This window comes from Pelophylax lessonae, assembly GCF_965119305.1.
Source record: "Pelophylax lessonae genome assembly, chromosome: 1".
Taxonomy (NCBI): Eukaryota; Metazoa; Chordata; class Amphibia; order Anura; family Ranidae; genus Pelophylax; species Pelophylax lessonae.
This window is the reverse complement of record NC_138768.1, coordinates 7,777,996-7,803,286: the sequence shown is the minus strand read 5'-3', so window position 1 is coordinate 7,803,286 and position 25,291 is coordinate 7,777,996. Positions and strand designations below refer to the sequence as shown.

The 25,291-nt window shown below is 43.0% G+C and overlaps 1 protein-coding gene across 1 annotated transcript; it reads right to left on the bottom strand.

Moving 5' to 3' along the window:
* Positions 1 to 5,839: 5,839 nt before the first annotated feature.
* On the bottom strand, positions 5,840 to 25,168 carry LOC309567966 (vomeronasal type-2 receptor 26-like; the record flags this gene model as incomplete). Its single annotated transcript, XM_082273520.1, has 3 exons — positions 5,840 to 6,747; positions 10,393 to 10,516; positions 24,968 to 25,168. 3 exons carry the CDS (start codon positions 25,166 to 25,168, stop codon positions 5,840 to 5,842), a joined length of 1,233 nt encoding a protein of 410 aa, XP_082129646.1.
* Positions 25,169 to 25,291: the final 123 nt, after the last annotated feature.

The window sequence follows — 25,291 nt, the reverse complement described above, 5'->3', positions numbered from 1 at the left end:
GAACATACATTTATGGTTTATACTATACCTGGAGAAAACATAATCTTGCTTTATTTTCACTTTCATTATTGAGCTACCAATCACATTGCATTCATTGTTTGAAGTTTGTATTTATGTAAAGTTATCTTTTTGTGTCATCTTAAGTATGATCATTTATCATGATGACATGTCTCGTGAATAAATATTTTATATATATTCCATACTGTAGACTGTTTTCACTAAGATTGGTATATGCTTTAAAAAAGAAATTAATCAATATAAAGAATTCGCTACATATTGATTTGTGGAATTAAGTTGAGATTCTCCTTCCGCACAGATCTTTGCTTATTGACATAAATAGACACTGTTATATTCAGAGCAGTATAAACATTCTGACATAATGGAGGCCCCAGCGAGATATTATTAATTTCTTACATATGCCAATCATAATTTTGATCATGATGACATAATTCATAACTTAAAAAAAAAAAAAAAATGTTTTTAATTATTTTTTTAAATTAATTGTGATGTTGATAGAAATGACTTAAAAATGTCTACAGAAGGTAAGGTTCACGCTGCCAACTCTGGCAAGGTGTCAGTCCCTAGTGGTACTACCACAATCCCAGTAGATTCGGCACAGATCATAAATGTGTGGAAACACCTCTCTGAGTCTGAAATGGTGGAATATGTAAATGCTGGTTAGAGTCATATATCAAAATTCTCAGAAGTCAGGCCAATAATGGGCATCTGACACTTGGGTAGAGGAAAACCCGCTGTATGAACTCACCAATAGCTTATCTAACACCAAAGACATCAGGAAGTGTGATCACATACTTTTAGAGTCATGGCCAATCTTACTGTATCTTTGTGAGGAACTGCACCAGAAGGCTCAGCAAAGAGGAATTTAGTAAAGTTCCAATCTCCACTCCAAATAATAGAAAGTGAGATAAGGAACCTCCTTGAGCAGGTGAAAGTGACCTCTATTGGGTCACATCAGTTAAGAGAATGTAGCGTGAAACTGCAAAAAAAGTAGTACTGTGGCAGAAGTTTTATAAAGAAAGCTGTAATGAAAGTAAACATTTGTAAGAACTGTAAATGATTAATGCAAGAATTAGGAAGTTTTTATCAAGGAACAATGTTTTCTAGCGGAAGTTGCCGAGTAACCAGCAGTGAAAAAAAAAGAAAAAAAAAGTGTAACAGTTCAAGTCAGGACAGGAATAAAATAAAATGTAGTAATTAAATAGACCCAGATATGACTCCCAGTCTGATGGTTATGACCCAGACAAGGGGGGGAGTCAGGCAGAGAGTCCATATCCTACCCCAGCCATCTTCTAAATATAGGAGGGCAGAAATTGGGCAGCCATGCATAAATAGGTATGAGTCATATCAGGTTACTGCAAAAAGACGAGCACCCCTAAAAATATACCATACACCTCCAGAATTAAAGTTTTTAAAACGAGTACTGTCCCGATTTTTGTTAAGAAAGGGTCCTTAGACATTACTGATCATCCTGAGGCCTATGAAAACACTCTGTGTTAGGTCTGTAGGATGTAAATTAAAATTCAGCCCATACAAGAACATTACTGCTGCTATCCATAATCTAAAATGTACCGAGCACCAAAGCCCACTGAATTTTTGGCTGTACTCAAAAGTGCCTAACACCCTTCAATGAAGGAGCCTGAGTACATCCACCTGGAACTTAAATCCCTGTGCTTTGAGGCATTGCCTAAGTACATAATAATAAGTTTGGCAAGGGACTACAAGTTGAGGTGTTCACTGGAATGGGTGGTGAAAGATCCAACAGATCGGTGAATACAAAGAAAGGCGTGAGCCTGTCACCAAAATTGTGGCAGAAACACACCTTTCTCCTCAAACCCTCACACTGGAAAAAAAAAAACAAAAGGAGCAAGATTTTATACCGGATACCTCAAGAAGGACACCGGACACCCCACCAATAAGGAGGGGGGAACAGAGGCCATTTTAGGATTTCCCTCCAAGGGGACAGGGCCCAAGGTTTAAAACAAAAATCTCTAGGGAGCATCCCCAAAGAGCCCAATTTATCCCTGAGGATGGAAACCCTCGCTTTGCCCAATATCCTCAACAAGGGGGACCCCCACAAATAAATAGGGATTTGCCCCATCTTAGGGCTTCCCAAAATCCTCGGGAAGATCAAGAGACATTAAGGCCCAGACCCCACGCCAGAACCGAGCAAGCGGTTCTGATGGGGATCTGTCCAATCTTTCTGAACCCGAGAGACATAGGCACCGCCAACAATCCAATTCTGAAGAGGTCTTCAGCAGAGTAGATGCCAAGTTGGATCGGATGATCACTTGGTTCGCTCAGGGCATTGCAGCCCAGAACCAAAATACTTCCTCTTTAGGAACAAATCCTGTGGCCAGTCAAAGCCCACAAAATCCTTAAATGCCCAAGTGTTCAGGAATCAGAGGGATACACTGAATAGAGGCATAGGAGACAGAGGTTCTAACACCATTTTATCCCCAGGTCACAGTATTGAGGATCCTGAAATCCCTGCCAGGGGATCTTGGTTGTTAGATACTAACTACCCTCCTATTTTTCAGTGGTCACTTCATCCCTCTGACTCAAACAGGTCGCTCAAAGCGGGCACATTTCGAAAAATCGCCAATGACGGTGATACCAAGGAGGATAAAACCCTAATGACGTAATGAAGTCAAGAGGTTAAAGGTTGTATACGGTAACCAAGAAGGAATCCTCAATGTCAGGTAGTTTTGTTGCATACAATAAATTGCATTGATGCCCAAAGGGGGAGATATTATATTTTTTTCCTCTCAAGTAGTAGGTAAATGCTAACAAATTATTGTATCATTGTACAATTGTTCAATGTGTGGTATCCATGGCGATGAATACATCCCCATGTTGATGAGCCCCAGAAGTCAGTCTCCCCTAGGAAAGGTCGCATACATAGTCTCACCTTCCATGGTGGTCAGATAAAAGACTGATCCCACAATGGAATAAAGAAGAACTCTGAGAAAGCTTAGATTACCAACCTCACATTGACATGTCAATTGATGAGAATATATATTCATACTGTATATTTCATCCAATAGAGGGAGAATAACCTTCCATGTCAGGTCGTTGATTGGTACAGACGATGATGTTTACCATAAACGCTGCAATCGGATGGGTCATATCACTCCTTGGAGCCCAGCTCAGGACGGACCCCCTCATTGAATCGGGTCCTTCTTCAGGAATCATGCTGCGAGACGACCAAGATTCTTGTTGACGGAGAGGAAGATTTGTTTTAAAAGATCTTTGTGCATTTGATCTGAGGAAATCAATTAAGATGAATCGCACTACCTCCTGTTTTCAATTGAAGGAGATGTGAGAATGATACATTGCACATGTGAGCAAAACTCAGTCTAGGTGTATGACACTCTAGACCATGCTGTGACCATTCATTGTTCAACCAACGTTCAAAGAGATTTCTCGGATTCCTGTTTGCCAACATTGTTTTACTGCGTTTTGAATGGTAGTTGCCAATACCATCGCAGTAGTTAATCTCTGTATCTATCAAAACTTTGTAAGCTGAAGATGGAGATTTCAAGGAAAATTTGAGTTTCTTTACTAAGAGATTGAAATTCAAAAGACTAACAAGGAACAGTTGTGACATGGCTAACAATAGCAAAGTCGCTACGAACTGACACTTGGAACTGCTTTTTCATTTCATCGCCTTGCTTGAAAGTTATGATGAACAATCCCCAATATGAACTACTCCCTTATAAAAATAGGACAAGACGTTTTTCGTTTCTTTCTCCTGAAGCTTCTTCCCAGTTGTTTTTAAGGTTGGTCACCTAAATACTGGGAAGAAGGGGGGGGGGATATGTCAGGCTTATTTGGGGAGGTTAAATTTAAAAAAAAGAAATGAAATGTTATATTTTGTTCTATATAGAAATATGAAGCAATGACATCCATTTTTGTTAGGTTACTGAAAGGTTAAATATCCTTTAACAAAAAGTGCCTATTCAACAGGAAACCCAGACATGCTGTGTTGACCTAAGGTGATAAATAAATAGCCTGTTGATTGTCTTTAGATAAAGTCTAAGACGCTATACAAAGGTAATCTTATCTGTGTGATAACCATAAACATTAGCCAGTATTTTCTGTATTTATATTCATTTAGAAATAAGATTTACAGATACGTTATAATCTTATATGTAACATAATATTAACAATGAAATATATATATATAACTAACATACATAGATATGTAGAAAACCGTTATATATTATAATTGTTTCATCCTTGCTAAAGAAAGTTATACTGATATTGATGACTCATCTCTGTATGTCAAGAGGCTTCAGTAAACATTTGTAAATTGTAAGTTGTAGAAATCATCATAAAATTTTGTTTAACCTTGCTAGGCTCTAGGAGGTCTGAGATTGTAAGCACTTTGTCAATATAAGGTGCAAAGTTTATTTGAAGATAAATAATGCTGCTATACTGCTATATGCTGAAGTTAAGAGCAACACAATACTGCCATCTCTGGTGACTGACTGCTACTAATTGAAGTCTTAGGTTAAAAAGTAATTTCCAATATATATAGATATATATATTAAATAAGATATGTTAAATATTAGAATGGTGTTACAAAGATTAATTCCTTATTTAGATACATAATGGATATTAAATGGACATGTAATAGATGAGAGCATGGATACATTTTATGTTGTTTTATTATATTCTTAAATGGAGAAATTCTATAGTTTTAATATTCAATATTCTGGTCAACCAAGAGGTGTCACCCAATGACATCACCAGTTAATGGATAAGTTATCCCAACCAATGGGGATAATGTCACTCCTTCTGGGTTTAACTTATGGTAATTTTTAATAGTCCTTTGTTCTATACCATATAAAAAGGAGAACTCAGATGAGACAGGACACATGACATTTGCCCAACATACATCACACATACAACACACAAGCTACTACAGCCATGCATAGACTCATCTACACAGACTCCATTTTGCTCCATCATGTATCTGAACCTTTGAGGGACGCCAAACGATACTCCTCCCTACCTGGCCACGATCTTGGAAAAGCAGCCATCTTAAGGACTCTGGTAACGACCATTCTAAGCTAGCAGCCATTTTTAATATGGTAAATATGCCTTGCTAATTATTTGATTATTATTCAATATTGTTTATGTACTTCCTGAAATGTTTTACATTTCATATTCAAGGGAAACAAGATTACAATCCCAGCCGTATTAACCATATGTAGATTTTTCTCTAAGAGATGATTTTTGCTTTTTATACATTTTTATTAATATTTGATTTAGCGCATATTGGAGTATTAATCTCATGTTTTGCATAGCCTATTCTCGCTTCATCTGCAGTGGAATGACTATCAGGCTGTGCATTGCGCAGACAATTGTGGTCTGATTGTATAGAACATACATTTATGGTTTATACTATACCTGGAGAAAACGTAATCTTGCTTTATTTTCACTTTCATTATTGAGCTACCAATCACATTGCATTCATTGTTTGAAGTGTGTATTTATGTAAAGTTATCTTTCTGTGTCATCTCAAGTCTGATCATTTATCATGATTGCATGTCTCGTGAATAAATATTTTATATATATTCCATACTGTAGACTGTTTTCACTAAGATTGGTATATGCTTTTTAAAAAAAAGAAATTAATCAATAAAAAGAATTCGCTACATATTGATTTGTGGAAATAAGTTAAGATTCTCCTTCCGCACAGATCTTTGCTTATTGACATAAATAGACACTGTTATATTCAGAGCAGTATAAACATTCTGACAATGTGTTTAATCTGGTCTACAGCATTATACATTGAATCAATGTATTACATTTACAGCATTCTTTTCCCCAGCATTGTTCCTCTTGTATTCAGTTCAGGTTTTAAAAGTAAAATGTAGAGTTTTGGAGAAAACATACACAATAATATTCCAGCACTGGAGGTCAATATGGCGAATATTTCCACAGCCACCATGTATTTCCCTCTGGTGCTCAGATAGGCCGGGATCATGGCAATCCAGACACTGCAGAACACCAGCATGCTGAAGGTGATGTACTTGGCTTCATTAAAACTGTCCGGTAATGTCCTCACCATAAAAGCCAGAACAAAGCTCACAGCTGCCAGAAACCCAATAAAACCCAACATAGAGTAGAACCCAATAACTGACCCTTCATTACACTGAATGATGATCTTCCCAGGATAGGAGTCCATGTCATATTCCTGAAATTGTGGAGAGATGCAAATCCAGAGAATGCAATTCATAACCTGAACGGATGAGCAGAATAACATGACTGTATTGGGAAGTTTGACTCCCACCCATTTTCTACAAGAGCTTCCAGGTCTGGTGGCTTTGAAAGCAACAAAGACCATGATGGTTTTGGCTAGGATAGAAGATACTGAGATGGTGAAGGGAATTCCAAAGGAGACTTGTTGCAGCATACAGGTAATATCCACAGGACGGCCAAGGAAGAGGAATACAGACAGGAAACTCAGTATGAGGGAGAGGAGCAGAATGAAGCTGAGGTTCCGGTTATTGGCTCTGACTATGGGAGTGCTCCGAAACCAGAAAAATAGTCCAAGTGTAAGGAGAGATATTTTAGCAAATATGACTGAAGATACAGAAAAAAATAAAACTAGAATATCCTCCTCGTATGATAAATACTCAATGACCTTGTCAATACAAATATTTTTAGCTGTGTTAGGCCATTTATTTTCAGGACACTTCTTGCAGAGTTCACTGTCTGTAGAGTAAAAATAAGTCATAATAACATTAGGCACGCTACACCGAGAATGCAACTATTTGATGATATTGAATATTTTTCAGTTATATTCTTAACCACTTGCTGACCGACCTATTGCACTTTTACTGCTACAGGGTGGCACAGTTGTGCGCCAAATCACACATACACACATATATACACATGATTCTGCATTTACGCCTGTAGGGGGTGCTAGCAGCAGCTGATCTGTGGGTCCCGGGACTCAACGTTCTCCGGAATGCGCCGATCATTAGTAAAACACGGAGAACTGAGATATGCTTATGTAAACAAGGCATACCTCAGTTCTCACAGGGGGGAAGAGATGGATTCGGTGCTTCTGCAAAGCAGGGACCAGAATCCATCTCTTCACCTAGAGAATGAAGCACACTGTGTATGCATAAACACTGTCTAGGCATACAGTTAACCCTTTGATCACCCTAGATGTTTTACTCCTTCCAAGCCAGTGTCATTAGTACAGTGACAGTGCATATTTTTAGCACTGCTCGTTGTATTAGTGTCACTGGTTCCCACAAAGTGTCAGAAGGATCAGTTAGTGTCCGATAGACCACCGCAATATTGCAGTATCGCTATAAGTTGCTGATCACCTTTATTACTAGCAATAACATTTCCAGAAATATATCCCATAGTTTGTAGATGCTATAAAGTTTATGTAAACCAATCAATAAACACTTATTGGGATTTATTTCCCAAAAATATATAGCAGAATACATTTTAAACCTAAATTTAAGAAGAAATAAGATTTTAAAATTTTTTTATTGGATATGTTTTATAGCAGAAAATATATATTTTTTTCCAAATTGTTGGTCTTTTGTTTATAGTGCAAAAAATAAAAAATGCAGTGGTGATAAAATACCACAAAAGAAAGCTTTATTTGTAGGAAAATAATTACCTACATTTTTTTTTTGTATGGGTTCTTTCACACGGCCGCTCCGCTGCTTTAGTCCGCTGCGGGACTTTTTTTTTTTTTTTTTTTCCACGGAGCGGATGACATTTCTGTCATCCGCTCCGTGTGCCTGCATATCATCCTATCCGTTTGCGGATGATATGCGGACATAATGTAAGTATATGGCACTGTGGATGTCAGCGGATGACACAGCTGACATCCGATTTTCCTTCCTTTCCGTTTTTTACACGGAAGGAAAAATGGGGTTCTGTTCCATTCGAAAAAACGGAACAGAACTGAAAGGAGGAAAATCGGATGTCAGCGGATAGTATTCCGCTGACATCCGCAGTGCCATTCACTTACATTATGTCCGCAAATCATCCGCAAACGGATGGGATGATTTGCGGACACACGGAGCACCCGTGTGAAAGGACCCTAACGGTGTCGCATGTGTCAGTTAAAGTAACACAGTGCTGTAACGCAAAAAAATGGCCTGGTCATGAAGGGGGCAAACCTTCCTCAAGTGGTCAATTTTCTCTAAAATGATTTGGAGTTATGATGTAATATTAAATATGAATAAAAAGCCATACAAAACAAAACAAATTGTTTGGAACAATATATATGGTAAATATCTAATATATATATATACACTGCTCAAAAAAACTAAAGGAACACTTTGAAAACACATCAGATCTCAATGGGGAAAAATATCATGCTGGATATCAATACTGGTATGGACTGGGTAATGTGTTAGGATCTATACTGGTATGGACTGGGTAATGTGTTAGGAAGGAAAGGATGCCACATAATTTAATGGAAATGAAAATGATCAACCTACAGAGGGGTGAACTCAGAGACTCCCCCAAAATCAAAGTGAAAAAATGATGCAGCAGGCGAGTCCAGTTTGCTGAAATTTCATTGCAGTATCTCAGAATGGTCCTTAGCAGTTTGTATGGCCCCCATGTGCTTGTATGCATGCCTGAAAACATCGGCATGCTTCTAATGAGACAAAAGATGGTATCCTGGGGTATTTCCTCCCAGATCTAGACCAGGGCATCACTGAGCTCCTGAACAGACTGAAGTGCAACCTGGTGTTTTCAGATGGACCAAATCATAATGTTCCAGAGGTGTTCTATTGGATTTAGGTCTGACGAGCATGGGGGCCATTTAATGGTATCAATTCCTTCATCCTCCAGGAACTGGCTGCATACTCTTGCCACATGAGGCCGGGCATTGTCATGCACCAGGATGAACCCGGAACCACTGCACCAGCGTAGGGTCTGACAATGGGTCCAAAGATTTTATTCCAATACCTAATGGCAGTCAGGGTGCCATTGTCTAGCCTGTACAGGTCTGTGCATGCCCCCTTGGATATGCGTCCTGAGATCATCACTGATCCACCGCCAATCCGGTCCTGCTGAATGATGTTACAGGAAGCATAATGTTCTCCATGGTTTCTCAGGACCCTTTCATGTCTGTCACGTGTGCTCAGGGTGAACCTACTCTCATCTGTGAAAAGCACAGGGCGCCAGTGGCAGACCTGCCAATTCTGGTGTTCAATGGCAAATGCAAATTGAGCTCCACAGTGCCGGGCAGTGAGCACAGGGCCCACTAGAAGACATCGGCCCTCAGGCCACCCTCATGAAGTCTGTTTCTGATTGTTTGGTCAGAGACATTCACACCAGTGGCCTGCTGGAGGTCATTATGTAGGGCTCTGGCAGAGCTCATCCTGTTCCTCCTTACACAAAGCAGCAGATACCGGTCCTGCTGATGGAATAAGGACCTTCTTTGTCCCTTTCCAGGTCTCCTGCCTATCTCCTGGAATCTCCTCCATGCATTTGAGACTGTGCTGGGAGACACAGCAAACCTTCTGGTAATGGCACATATTGATGTGCAATCCTGGAGGAGTTGGACTGCCTGTGCAACCTCTATAGGGTCCAGGTATCTCCTCATGCTACCAGTAGTGACACTGACCCCAGCCAAATGCAAAAAATAGTGAAAAACAGTCATAAAAGATTAGTATGGAAAAAAATGTCAGTGGCCTCCACCTGTAAAAACCATTCTGTTTTGAAGGTTGTCTTATTGTTGCCTATCTAGTGCACCTGTTGTTAATTTTATTAATAACAAAGCAGCTAAAACCGATTAACAACCCCCTCTGCTACTTAACTGACCAAAACAATATTGACTTCATGCTATACTCTGATTAAAAAGCGTTCCTTTAATTTTTTTGAGCAGTGTATATAAATATAAGATATAATATATAAGAAAGTTTTAGTCATGAACAAAGTGTGATGATGATTTACTGAAAATAAAAGCACCTTCAGCCTCAGGGGTGGCCATGGCACAGTCTATCTGTAACCCTAACATGTATGTAACAATGACATTCCCTTATTTTACCATTTTTGGTCTCTTCATTCTCCAGACCACTTTTAGGTTTGTGTAAAAGTGTTGGAGGCTTTCTCAGGCAGACAGTTGGAGGAATCGGATTCCTGTTGCTTGCTTGAGAAAGCCTCCAACACTCCCAGAAGGGTCAGAGATAGAAGAAAAGTGCAGTAAACTTTTCCCCAAAATAAGGCAGAAAGGTGCCATCAGTAATCATTAATTTCATACAATGTAGGGAGATGTTCAGCCTGAAAAGTGTAAAGTGGTTACAGAATCACTTTAAAAGTTTTAATTTTCTAATTCAATATCAGAGTTTCTATTTAAAGAAATATAAAGCTTACCGGATTGGTTTGATATTTCTCCTTCTGAACATGGAGCACAATTATAACAACATGGGTGATATCCTTCTCTTATGGATTTTCTGAACCCTGGAAGACATTCCTCGGAGCATCGAGCCCTTGGGACCTAAGATAATATGGAAAGATATGAACTATTCAAGAGCAAAACTACAGATATAATAATGTAAGTAGGGATGGGGAAACGGTTCCCACCAAATGCCTTCTCTGTGCTTTGACATTTCTTATATAGGTAAGGGACGGGGCCACCTGGCACTGCCCTTCTGACATCACATGCCCAGCATGCACCAGTCCGTGACGTCAGAAGGGGACGGTGCCACTGGGTGACTTAGTCAAGTGGCCCTGCCCCTTACCTATATAAGAAATGTGCACGGAGGAGGCATTCGGTGTGAGGCCTCCCAGGAGGGAGAACATTTTTGATTCTTTTTTAAATTTTCAGGTTACTGGGCGGCTATATTGATGATGGATTTACATCGAGGGATTTTGTTTTTTATTTTTTATTAAAGGAATTGTTAAAAACTTGTCTCTTGTGTTTATTACTTTTTGACACTTTTTTTGGTGAATGGATAGTGGTACTATGTACCCGTTACTCATTCACATAAGGGGGACAGGGATATGGGGGCCCCATTGTTAAAGGGGGCTTCAAGATTCCGATAATACCCCCAGTCATGGACCCCCCACAACCACCGACCCCCCTTCCCCCAAAGCATCCACCCACCCATGTTGAGGACATGTGGCCTGGTACGGTTCAGGAGGGAGGGCATTTGCTCCCCCCCCCTTTCCTGACTTGCCAGGCTGCATGCCCGGATAAGGTTCTGGTAGGGATTTTGGGGGGACCCCATGCCATTTTTTTTTTTTAATTTGGCATGGGGATTTCCTCCAAATCCATACCAGTCTCAAATGGTCTGGGATGGACTGGGAGGGCGAATGCCTTTCTTTTTTTTAATAGCCGGGTGCCGGCAATTGCAATTGTGAGTCATGTTAAATGGGATTTGACTTGTTTTTTTTTTTTGCTTTAGAAATGTCATTTTTGCTACAGCATGTTTTATGCATGCTACAGATGTGCCACTTTACAGGCACATTAAGGGGACCCCTCAGGGGCACTATATTTGAAGTAATTTTTCATTTTTAGTGTTGCACTTTAAGCATAATTACAATCACTGCTCCTGAAAAAAAAAATAATACTGCTGCGAACCAAACAGGGGGGTGTTTGGCCGATGTCTAAGTGTAAGTAGTGTAATAGTGGTGTGAGTGAAGCTTCTGGTGTTTAAAATGATGTAGCATGCATACCTTGGTGGAAACACATGAACCATTCCATAAGGTGGCCCTTCATTAGTCTGGATACCACAGCATATGCTCCGAACCAGAAGACAGAAATATACATCTAGGACTACTAGCAGAATCTTTCATTAGAAAGGGTACAACAACAAAATTATCAGTATAAGTATAAATGCCCAAATATAAAATCTCCTACAATACAAAGAGAAGAAAACAAGTAGTCATGTACCTCTGGTAACCACATACAATGCAGCACTCGAAGGGATAAGATAGATAATTAGGCTGGGTTAACACCTGTGTGGCTGTGCGGACAGCGGTTTGCATGGACATGAGAGCCCATGCATGTTAATGGGCTGTGCCCCGTGATACGCAGGAAAGAAGTCCCCGCACTATTTTTGAAATTGCAGCCTGAGGTTCCCAGTATAGGTGCGATTTCGAGTGTGGGCGGCATGCCATTAGGATTAAAGACACCCGCCCACGGGTCCCGCATTTCTCTATGTGGGTGTTTGCAGCTGCTTGTATTTGTGCGAGTCCCACAGCAGCACTACCCACACAGATGTGAATCTAGCCTAACAGAGGACAGAACCCTGAAAAGAATATTCCAGCAACCCCCAGTGTTGACCTTCAGGCAACCACCCAACTTCAGACTAGTGATGAGACGAACACCCCCCCCCCCCCGGTTCGGTTTGCACCAGAACACCGTGGACAGGGGAACAAACAAAAACAAAACAAACAAACAAACTCCATTGAAGTCTATGAGACTCGAATGTCAAAAATAAAAAGTCCTAATTTTGAATGCTTAAATGCAAGTTATTGCCCAACTAAAGTGTATGGGGGTCCGGGTACTGATCTGGGGAACATGTAGCAATGCAATTAAAAAGAAAAAAACAAAAACAATTGTTTTTAAAGGAGCAGTGATTTACTGATTTTAATGAGGCTTAAAGTGAAACTATAAAAATGAAAAATTCCTTTAAATATCGTGCCTGGGGGTCCCCTGAATGTGCCTGTAAAGTAGTGCATCTCTACGATGTATGTAGCCTGCTGCGGCAATACTGACATTTCTAAAGCAAAAATTGTCATATACATACAAATTTCAAATCGCATGTACTTGTCATACAGGTGCAGAAAAATTGGGCCTTGGTTGTTGATGGTGCCTGAACACCATAACCCCTCGCAGTTACTCTTGCTGGGCGCAGGAACGGGCCCTGCTGGTAAAAATTCCATACAAATTTGAAATCGCATAAACTTGTTATACAGGTGCAGAAAAATTGGACCTTACTTGTTGGTGGTGCCTGAACACCGCTACTCCTCGCAGTTACTCTTGCTAGGCGCAGGAACAGGCCCTGCTGGTAAAAAATCCCATACCAATTTGAAATTGCATGTACTTGTCATACAGGTGCAGAAAAATTAGGCCTTGGTTGTTGTTGGTGCCTGAACACCGCAAACCCTCACAGTTACTCTTGCTGGGCGCAGGAACGGGCCCTGCTGGTAAAAATTCCATACCAATTTGAAATTGGCTAAGATCAAGTGTTGTATGTTTTCTTATCATTGATCTAGTGGGGGCGCTGTGCTGTCATCCGACCTGGCCAAGGTTGGGTGGCGGCTACGCAAACCTGCTAGAGTGATGGGGACCTGGAAGGTTAGTATCGGCAGGAACTGAATCTGAAATTGGGCCTTTGGTGTTGGTGGTGCCTAAACACCATAACCCCTCACAGTCACTTTTCTGGGTGCAGGAACGGGACGTGCTGGTAAGAATTCCATACAAATTTGAAATTGCATGTACTTGTCATACAGGTGTAAAAAAGTGTGCCTTTGGTGGTGCCTGAACACCGTAACTCCTCACAGTTATTCTTGCTGGGTGCAGGGCACAGGGACAGAGCCTGCTGTTAAAAATTAAATATGAAACTTAAATTGTATGCACCTGTCACACAAGTGCAGAAAAATAGGGCCTTGGGTGTGGGTGGTGACCTAAACCAAAAACATTGTTGGAAGCTAGCAGAATCAAGGTTGAGGAATAGGATAGGCAGCATATGCAGTCTTCAAGGGATGGCAGACCCCTAGCAAATTGAATCAGTTAAATCAGCATCAGAGGCTTGATAGCTGCTGTTGATCCAGGACTGATTCATTTTGATAAAAGTCAGGTGGTCAACAGAGTCTGTGGATAGACGCACTCTTTTGTCTATCACAAAACCTCAAGCAGCACTGAATGTCCGTTCGGAAAGTATGCTGAAAGCAGGACAGGCCAGTAGCTCCATTTCAAATTGAGCAAGTTCTGGCCAGTGTTCCATCCTCAAGACCCAGTAACCCAGTGGATGCACAATTTGAAAGGTCTCCAAGTCTGCTCTTGCCCCTAAATAATCATGCATCATATGACACTGCTGATGTTTGCTTAAACCTAGCAGCCCTGGGTGCTGCTGAGGACTAAAGAACTGTTTAAAGGCATCAGTCAGCCGGCCGCCCACTCCACCGCTCCTTCTTTGGTTGAACGATGCCTCAGAAACATATCCAGGGAATGTTAATTAGAGATGGCCTTGCGGTTCGTGGCAAATTTTGCTTGTTCGCTACCCGCCAATTTTGCGAACACATGGCGATGTTCGCAGTGGCCATATTAGTTTACATTGGGGATAACTTTGATCCATGACACAGCCGTCAGGTGGAACGGGACAGCCAATTGAAACATTTCAGCACATAGACATGCCCCTTACCTTATAAATAGTCCAGAGCAGGCAGCCATTTCACATTCTGCTTTTTATCAGCGTAGGGAAAGGTTGGCTGTATGCATCAGGGACAGATTGCCAGATACAAATACAGTAGCTCTGTTAAGATCCACAAAAGTCCTTTTCAGGGCTGGTATTTCGGTATAGGTCTACTACAGTCTCTTTTCAGTTTAGGGACAGGTATCCAGTCTGTGCTCCAGGGACAGAGAAAGATCGGCAGTGACACAAATCGCTCTGTTAATGTCCACAAAAGTTATTTAAAGGGCTACAATTTATTTGGTATAGGTGTGCAGTTTCTGTTCAGTTTAGGGACAGGTATCCAGTGTGCTGTAGGGACAGATCAGCAGTGACACAAATCGCTCTGTTAATGTCCACAAAAGTCATTTAAAGGGCTACAATTTATTAGGTATAGGTGTGCGGTGTACTATATAGGGGTATAATCCACGGTATAATATACTTTGTAATATAGAAAGCAAATTATAGTGGATTTCTATTGTGCACTGTGCAGCATTGTGACAGGTGTGGTAACTGAGCATTGCTGCAGCAATACCACAAACAGTGACAAAAGCACTTTTAATGTATTATAACTGGTGTGATAGACCAGTGCCCCCCCCCCCCCATACCACATATTGAAGCGGGGTGTTATGTGAGTATACTTTCATAAGTGTATTTGTGTCCTGCAACAATATTACCTCTTTTGCTGCGTTAAGTCTGATACACACAGTGCCAAACTCACTGGCCAATTTTTTGAACAACTGGTGTGATAAACCAGTGGCCCCCCAATACCACATATTGAAGTGGGGTGTTATTTAACAGTATACTTTTCTAAGATTGTATTTTAGTCCTGCAAAAATGTGGCCTCTTTTGCTGCGTTAACTGTTCTACACACACTGACAACAGTTACTGGCCAATTATTTGTAGAACTGGTGTAATTAACCTGTGCCCCCCCCCAATACCATAGATTGAAACGGGGTGTTATCTGAGTATTCTTTCCTAAGTGTATTTGTGTCCTGCAACAATATTGCCTCTTTTTCTGCGTTAACTCTGATACACACAGTGCCAAACTCACAGGCCAATTTTTTGAACAACGGGTGTGATAAACCAGTGGCCCCCCAATACCACATATTGAAGTGGGGTGTTATCTGAGTATACTTTCCTAAATGTATTTGTGTCCTGCAACAATATTGCCTCTTTTGCTGCGTTAAGTCTGATACACACAGTGCCAAACTCACTGGCCAATTTTTTGAACAACTGGTGTGATAAACCAGTGGCCCCCCAATACCGCATATTGAAGTGGGGTGTTATTTAACAGTATACTTTTCTAAGATTGTATTTTAGTCCTGCAAAAATTTGACCTCTTTTGCTGCGTTAACTGTGCTAAACACAGTGACAACAGTTACTGGCCAATTATTTGTAGAACTGGTGTGATAAGTCTGTGGCCCCCCAATACCACAGATTGAAGTGGCGTGTTATATACCTTTTTCCAGATAAACTGAGATTCTCTAGAGACTTTTGTCACATGGTAATTTAAAAACATGACAGGCAGAGGAAGAAGCAGATACTTACGCAGGGGTGCTAGGGGTAGGGCAGGAGCAGTAGGCTGGAGCCAAAGTGTAAAGTCTCAGAAGGAACGTTCGATTACGTCAAAGGACGCACCAGACTTGGTTGTGTGGCTCACTCAGCCTTCCTCTTCTGCACCCTCCTCATCCTCTCTATCTGCACCCTCTTCACTCTCTGCTGTGTGCACCCCCAAAGACACCACCACAAACGCCACCACCAACGCCACATACCCTCCGCTTGAGTCACTGGAATTTTTTTCCGATCCATCACAAGACATTTGCGATGCGCAGCCATTCTTGGCATTGGATCAGGAAGAGGAGGTAGGAAAAGCCGCCACACAGCAGTCTGACGACAGTACCCAGATCAGCCCAAGGAGGTTGGTCCCCGCTGTTGTTGCCTACTCCGAGATCTCAAATGTTAGTGGTGGGGAAGGTGACATGGATGATGACGTGTCTATGGACGTCACGTGGGTGGCCACTAGAGAGGCAGAGGAGGGGAGTTCAGAGGGAGAGACGGACCGGCAGATAGGGAGGAGAGGCAGGCAGAACTTGCATTGCACAATAGGTACAAAGCAGACAGCAAATGTATCAGGAGCGAGCCATCAACCATATACAGTCACATCTGGCGCTCCCAGGACGCGGGCACATGGCTCCGCAGTGTGGGCTTTTTTTAATGTGTCCGTTGCTGACAAAAGTGTTGCCATCTGCAGCCTTTGCAGTCAACACATAAGTCGCAGTAAGCCCAACACTCACCTAGGGATGACCGCCTTAAGAACTGCCCATCAACGAGCCCAGTGGGAGCAACACCGTCAGAACCCACAAAGCCACACTCCAGGCTCTCACTTTCCAGCCTCTTCTCCTTCTCCTCTCTCCTCCCAATTGTCCTCCACTCCACCTTCCATCATGCCGTCGTCACGTTGTTCTGGAAAAAGGCAGGCTTCTGTGGCCCAAATTTTGGAGCGGAAAAAATTATGACGCCGGATAACCCTCTTGCCCAACCTTTGACTGCTGGCTTGTCGGAACTGATAGCCCACCAACTACTGCCATATCAACTGGTGGACTCGGAGGCTTTTTGTAAATTTGTGGCCATTGGAACACCACAATGGAAGGTCCCAGGTAGGAAATATTTCTCACAGAAGGGCATTCCAGAGCTGTATGGCCATGTTCAGCGGCAAATGAATATATCTCTGGCACACAGTGTTGGTGCCAAGATACATCTGACCACAGACACATGGTCTAGCAAACACGGGCAGGGAAGGTATATCACTTTTACTGCCCACTGGGTGAACCTTCTGACGGCCGTCAAGCATGTAACCCGTGGCAACCATGTCGATTTAGTTGTACCATCATGGATTGCATGCAGGCCTGCCTCTTCTTCTCCTCCTCCTCCATCCTCCCTCTTCTCCTCAGCTGACTCCTCCTTTTCTGCTGCTACCGTGTCTTCTGCTGCACCGCCCAAAATCCCCAGAACCTATTCCACATGCCAGGTGAGACGTTGCCATGCTGTGCTGCATCTGTTGTGCCTGGAAGCCAAGAGCCACACTGGTCCTGCACTCCTTTCAGCTTTGCGTTCACAGGCAGATCAGTGGCTGACACTGCTCAATTTGACAGTTGGTAAAGTGGTGTGTGAAAATGGTGCCAATCTGCTGAGCGTACTGAAACAGGGCAAAATAACACGTGCCATGCATGGCACACGTCCTGAACCTGGTCGTGCAGGGATTCATTGCCAAAAACCCTGGGGTCCAGGACGTCATGCAGCAGGCCAGGAAAATTTCGGGCCATTTCAGAAGATCTTACACAGCCATGGCTTGCTGTGCTGACATTCAGCGGCGACACAACCTGCCCATCAGGCGTCTTATTCGTGACTGCCCGACGCGATAGAATTCAATGTTGCATATGCTTGATAGGCTGCTCCAGCAGAAACGTGCAGTTAACGACTACCTGTACGAACTCTGCGGCAGGACAGGTTCTGGGGAGCTTGGGTTTTTTTCACCTCGCCAGTGGCTGCTCACGCACGACGCATGCAGACTTCTGCGGCCATTCGATGAGATCATGAAGTTGGTCAGTCACAGCCAGGACACCATCAGTGACATCGTACTTTATGCCTTCTTTCTGGAGCGTGCATTGCGTCGTGTCATTGATCAAGCCGTCGAGGAGCAGGAGCAGGAAGATGAGGAAGTCACAATGTTGGATGAATTCCCAGTGAGTGCTACTCCTTCTGAGACAAGTCAACAGCAGGAGTCTGAAGAGGAGTCAGAGGAGGAGGATGGTGCTGGGGCGGATGAGGAGTAGCAAGCAGAGCATTTAAACCTTTCTGGGATCCCTGGTGTTGTCCGTGGATGGAGGGAGGAGAACGAGGACGACATTATCCTGGATGATGAGCTGGAAGCAGGCCACTACACCGCTTCCAGTTTAGTGCGAATGGGGGCCTTCATGCTCCAGTGTTTTAAAGGGGACCCCCGTATAAAAAGCATAAAAGCCAAGGACCAGTACTGGGTGGCAACGTACTTAGACCCCCGGTACAAACAAAAAAATGGCGGAAATGTTACCACAATCACATAGGGCGGTCAGAATCAGCACTTCCAGCGTGAAATGCTGCATTCTACTTTTGCATGCGCTGGCAGAGGAATTTCTAGTCACAGAGAGACAGTTGCAGGTAGCAATCCAACAGCGCCTGCAAGAAGAGGGCAGTTTGAAGATGTCTTGGTCACTTCAGATATGAGATCCTTCTTTCAGCCGAACCATCGACAGCTGTACTCCGGATCCAACATCAGGGAACACCTAGACCGACAGATTTCCGACTACATCGGGTTAGCGGCCGATGTGGACGCTCTGAGGAGTGATGAACCCCTGGACTACTGGGTGGGCAGGCTTGACCTCTGGCCAGTGTCCTCTCCGAAAGGACGTTCAGCGCAGGAGGGGAGATCGTGACCGATAAGCGCACTCGCCTAGCTCATGACAGTGTAGACTACTTCACATTTATAAAAATGAATGAGGCATGGATCTCTGTAGAATTCAACACATGTGACCAGTAGACCATGTTTCATTGAAATTCCTAATGCCATGCCACAAATATCCGCCAGACCGCCATCCACCCACAACAATTCCTGGTCCTTGTCTTTGCTAAATACAGCGGCATACAAGGCATTTCATGTCCATTGAATGCCAAATTTTTGCGGCCTTTCAGGGCCGACAATTATTTTTTCTGTGAATGCCTAATGTACCTCCAGCCACAGAATACAACTTTCTTTGCTGTCAGGTAAACCCATATGGGCTAATTTTTGGGGCCTATACTGGCCGACATTTACTTCTGTATCCTGTGAATGCCTAATGTACCTCCAGACACCAAATACTACGTTCTTTGCTGTCAGTTAAACCCATGTGGGCTAATTTTTGGGGCCTATAGTGGCTGACACTTACTTCTGTATCCTGTGAATGCCTAATGAACCTTCAGCCACAGAATACTACATTCTTAGCTGTCAGGTAAACCCATGTGGGCTATTTTTTGGGGCCTATACTGGCCGGCACTTACTTCTGTATCCTGTGAATGCCTAATGTACCTCCAGCCACCAAATACTACATTCTTTGCTGTCAGGTAAACCCATGTGGGCTAATTTTTGGGGCCTATACTGGCTGACACTTACTTCTGTATCCTGTGAATGTCTAATGTACCTCCAGCCAACAAATACTACGTTCTTTGCTGTCATGTAAATCCATGTGGGCTAATTTTTGGGGCCTATACTGGTCGACACTTACTTCTGTATCCTGTGAATGCCTAATGTACCTCCAGCCACCAAATACTACATTCTTTGCTGTCAGGTAAACGCATGTGGGCTAATTTTTGTGGCCTATACTAGCTGACTCTTACTTCTGTTACCTGTGAATGCCTAATGTACCTCCAGCCATCAAATACTATGTTCTTTGCTGTCAGGTAAACCCATGTGGGCTAATTTTTGGGGCTTATACAGGCCGACACTTACTTCTGTTACCTGTGAATGCCTAATGTACCTCCAGCCATCAAATACTACGTTCTTTGCTGTAAGGTAAAACCATGTGGGCTAATTTTTGGGGCCTATACTGGCCGACACTTACTTCTGTATCCTATGAATGCCTCATGTACCTTCAGCCACAGAATTCTACGTTCTTAGCTCTCAGGTAAACACATGTGGGCTAATTTTTGGGGCCTGAAATGGCCGACACTTACTTCTTCTTTATCCTGTGAATGGCTAATTTTTCAGACTGGAATTGAAAATCAATGGGTCTGTAAAGGTTCTGCCAAATTGTGGAATGGATGTGGACCCATTTTACAGAAGTGTGAATGGGCCCTATATGTATTTGACATGTATTTACTGGCTGCTGTCACTTCTGGCTGATTTATGAAAAAAAAATAAAAAATTTGTGCTGTAAAAAAAAAAAAAAAAATAAAGGGCAACTTTTCCAATTGCAATACTTCTGTTATGACATTGTCCATGTGCTGGGACTATTTGTGCACAGCTAGTAAGTCTTTTGTGGCTGCAAATATGACCTAAAGATTTTTAAAGTTCGCCTCCCATTAAAGTCAATGGGGCCCGCTGCGAACTTGCAGTTCGCAGACTTTTGAGAAAATTTGCGGCTGACGTTCGCGAACTGCCCCGGACGATGTTCGTCCATCACTATTCACCATCACTGGTCTATACTGAACTGACTAATAGATACTCAATTGCCCTATATATATATATATGTAGATATCAATGTATAGGCTATACTGAACTGACTGATCAATACTCAATTGCCCTATATATGTATATATATCAATGTATGGTCTATACTGAACTGAACGATAGATACTCATGCCCTATTATATATATATATATATATATATATATATATATATATATATATATATATATATATGTATATATATATTGTTTTTTAATACAACCTACCTGTAAAATCCATTTCTTCAAGTACATCATGGGACACAGAGCCATAATAATAACATATGGGTTATATAGGCCACCTACAGGTGAAGGACACTGGCAACCAATCAGAATTGATGGCCCCCTATATAGCTCCTCCCACACAGGAAGTACCTCAGTTTTGTAGCAAGCAATAAAAGACCCCATAGAAGAAGGGAGGGACCTCTGTGTCCCGTGATGTACTTCAAGAAATGGATTTTACAGGTAAGTTGTATTAAAAATCCATTTTTCTTTTCCTATATCACGGGACACAGAGCCATAATCATAACATATGTGACGTCCCAAAGCAATGCATCTTTGGGGAGGGGGACACCAAAACAATACCGCCATCTGACCCTTAACCGAAGGTTTACACCTCTGCCTGCAGTACACTGCGGCCAAAAGCAGACTTCTCCTGGGTCCCAAAATCCACTCTAAAGAAACGAGTGAACGTATTCACCGACGACCAAGTTGCGGCCTTGCAAATTTGAGCCATAGAGGCTTGATGGCGATGTGCCTAAGAGGCACCTACTCCTCTGGTAGAATGTGCCTTTACAGGAAAATGTGGAACCTTTCCTACTAAACCATATGCCTGGGTAATAACCTGGCAAATCCAACAGGAAATCATAGATTTAGATGCTGCCAACCCCTTCCTGGGGCCTTCTGGCAGCACAAACAAGCTCTCGGTTTTACGAATATGAGCTGTTTCCTGTAAATAAAAATTAAGTGCACGCATTACATCAAGGGAATGCAATAACTTTTCCTCCTCTGAGCGAGGATCTGGAAAAAATGAAGGTAGTATAATGTCCTGATTTAAATGAAAGGCGGACACTACCTGGGTGAGGAGGGAAAATCACCCTATCTTGATAAAATATCAAGAATGGCTCTTTACAAGAAAGAGCTGTAGTTCCGATACCCTTCTAGTCGAAGTTATCGCAATCAAAAAGACCAGTTTCTTGGTCAAAAGAACCAGGGGAACCTGCCGCAGAGGTTCAAAAGGCTGTTTTTGCAAAACTGCCAACACCAAATTTAAGTCCCAAGGACATAATGGTGGCTTCACTGGAGGAAGCAAATGTACTATTCTCCGGATGAAGGTTTGCACCAATGAATGGGAAGCGATCGGTTCCTGGAAAAAGACCGATAAAGCTGAAATCTGCCCTTTAATTGTGCTCAGGGCTAATTTCATATTTACCCCTGCTTGCAGAAAGGATAGAATTCTCCCGATGATATTAGTTACATAGTTACATAGTTACATAGTTAGTGAGGCTGAAAAAAGACACAAGTCCATCCAGTTCAACCTATGATGTGTGTGTGTGTTTGCTTTTAACCGTACATTGTATACCCCTGATATATGTGTGGGCATGCCATTTCCTGGCTTCACACCAGGCAATGTAGGACTTCCAGACCCTGTAATAAATATTTCTAGAGACTGGCTTCTTGGAGTTTATCAGTGTATGAACTGCGGGGGCCAGACACACCCTGCTCTTTCAAGATTAAGGCTTCAATAGCCAAGCCGCCAAATTTAGCGACTGTACAGCAGGGTGGAATATCGGCCCTTGAGAAAGCAAGTACGACGCAGTGGAAGGACCCAGGGGCTCATCACTGCCAGCTTCTGGATCTGTGCATACCAAATTCTCCTCTGCCAAGCCGGAGCTACCAGAATTACTGTTTTCCCCTCCAGCTGGATCCTGCGCAACAGACACGATATCAGCTGTACTGGAGGAAAGGCATAGATCAGGGAATAGTCCTCCCAAGGAGTCACCAAAGCATCCACTCCGACTGCGAGTGGATCCCTGGTCCTGGACACAAATCTCTCCAATTTGTTGTTGAACCTGGATGCCAACAGATCTACACGTGGGACCCCCCCAGCATAGGCAAATCAATTGAAAAATCTCAGGATGTAAGGACCATTACCCCGGAGACATCTGTTGACGGCTCAAGTAATCTGCCTGCCAGTTCAATATTCCCGGAATGAATACTGCTGTCAGGCATGGCACAAACTTCTCTGCCCAGGACAGGATGATATCCACCTCTTTCTGGGCTGAAAGACTCCTTGTGCCTCCTTGATGGTTGACATAAGCCACGGCGTGGCATTGTCGGATTGTACCCTGACAGGGTGACCCCGAAGTCTGGGCGTCCACCAATTCAGGCTCTGTCGTACTCTCAGTAGCAGAGATATGAACCGGTCCAAAGACTGAATTTTTCCATTCCATGCAGATAGATTGTTGTTCTGGCATGGAATTGAGCATGGGGAATTGCCTCAAATGTGGACACCATCTTCCCAAGTAACACCATGCAAAGATGTATAGACGGATATCTCAGTCTCACTATAGACCGAACCTGATTCTTCAGGTCTGAGACCCTTCTTGCTGGCAAGAATATCTTTGCCTGCACCGTGTTGACAAGAAGCCCCAGGTATTCCAGACGCTGGACTGGCTGTAACGCTGACTTTGCCAAGTTCAGTATCCAACCCAGGCGCTTAAAAAAATGTACAGTCTGAAGGATGTTTTTGCTTAGAGCTGACACCGATCGATCTATTAGCAACAGATCATCCAGATATCCTATAATTTATATCCCTTGGGATCTTAGAACAGCCAATACTGGAGCCAGGATCTTTGTGAACACTCTTGGTGCTGTGGCTAACCCGAAGGGCAGGGTCACAAACTGAAAATGATGGATTCCAATTGCAAAACGCAGAAACCTTTGATGGGTCTGAAATATTGGCACATGAAGATATGCATCCTTGATGTCTATAGACGCTAGGAATTCCTCTCCCTGCAGGGAGGTTACGACTGAACGAATTGTTTCCATGCGGAACGAACGAACGTTCAGAAACTGATTCAGTGCCTTGAGACCTAAAATAGGTCTCACATCCCCGTTTGGTTTGGGGACGATGAATAGGTTGAGTAAAACCCCTGAAACCTTTCGTTCTCTGGAACCTCGGTTATCACCCTCTGAGCTCTTAGCTGTTCCAATGCCTGAAAGAGATCGCTTTCCTTTAGGGGATTTATTGGTATATTCGACCTTAAAAAACGAGGATGCGGGAACACCCGGAATTCCAGCTTGTACCCCTGTGAGATGGTGGAGACAACCCATTTGTCTTGGATCAACTCCACCCATGCCCCTGAAAACCGCAGGAGTCCCCCCCCCCCACCCAGTGGGGGCGACCCTTCATTTAGAGGGCTTAGAGGAAGACTTAGCTGGTCTCTGGGCCTAGGGTTTTTTCTGACCTTGCCCTGAGGACTTGGGTCTGGATGCAGGCGGCTGAGGCCGTCGCCACTGCCTGGAACTGGAAGCACTGGTATTTTTTTGTGCTGGGGATCTTAAAGGAAGGGCGCCTGCTCTTCTTTTTTGCAGGTAGCAGCGTACTTTTCCCTCCTGAGATCTTTTGGATATACCTATGCAGATCATCACCAAAAAGGCATTCTCCCTTGAAGTGGAAGCTAGCCAGTAATTTTTTACATGGTAATTCTGCAGACCAGCTCTTTAACCATAGGATTCCGCGCATATGCACTGTCATCAGCCAAACCGTGACATTTGCCTTATGGAGTCCATAAGAGCATCTACTGCAAAACACAAAGTGCGAGGTAGATCTGACAGATCTTCCACAGACTCCCCTTGAGAGAGAACTGTCTTGGATACTCGCTTTATGCGGTCTTTCAAAGACTGACACACTCCTATGGCTGCTACTTCTGGTTGTACTGCAGAACCTGCAACTGCAAAGGAGGCATTCAATAAAGATTCCAGCTTTTTATCTACTGGATCTTTAAAAACCTGGGCATTATCCACAGGACAGGTTAAATTCTGGTTAACCGAAGAAATGGCTGCATCCACAGAGGGAATATTCAATGTCTTAGAAAACTTATCCTCCATAGGATACAACAATGAAAACCTTTTGGGAGGAACAAATATCCTATCTGGATTATCCCAGTCACTATACACTTCTTGTTCCAAGTAAGAGTGGATGCATGGGAAAAGACCGAGGACTCTGAGGAGGGCGCAGTGAGCCAAGGGAGGAAAAGGAGCTCTCAGTTGACTCTAGGGGTGGGAGTTTAAACTCAGCCCGGACCATCTCAGCAAGAGACTGGTAGAGATTCTTCTGATTCGGACTCCCCAGAAGTGGAAATTTCAGCTTGACCAATTCTATAGGGTCATCTTCAGATACATCTTCCACATCCTCCACATTCTCTGCCCAATCCTGAAATGATTCAGGGAGATCAGGAGAGAGGGATCTAACCCGCTTCTTTCCTCCATGAGGTGCTGCAAGCATGTCAGCAATCCTATCCTGTAGGCTGGCTGATGCCGATGTCAAATCATCCTTGGTAACATAGGCTGTGGCAGAAGTACATGGAGCAGCTACTATGCCTGACAACCGTGATGGCTCAGATTGGCT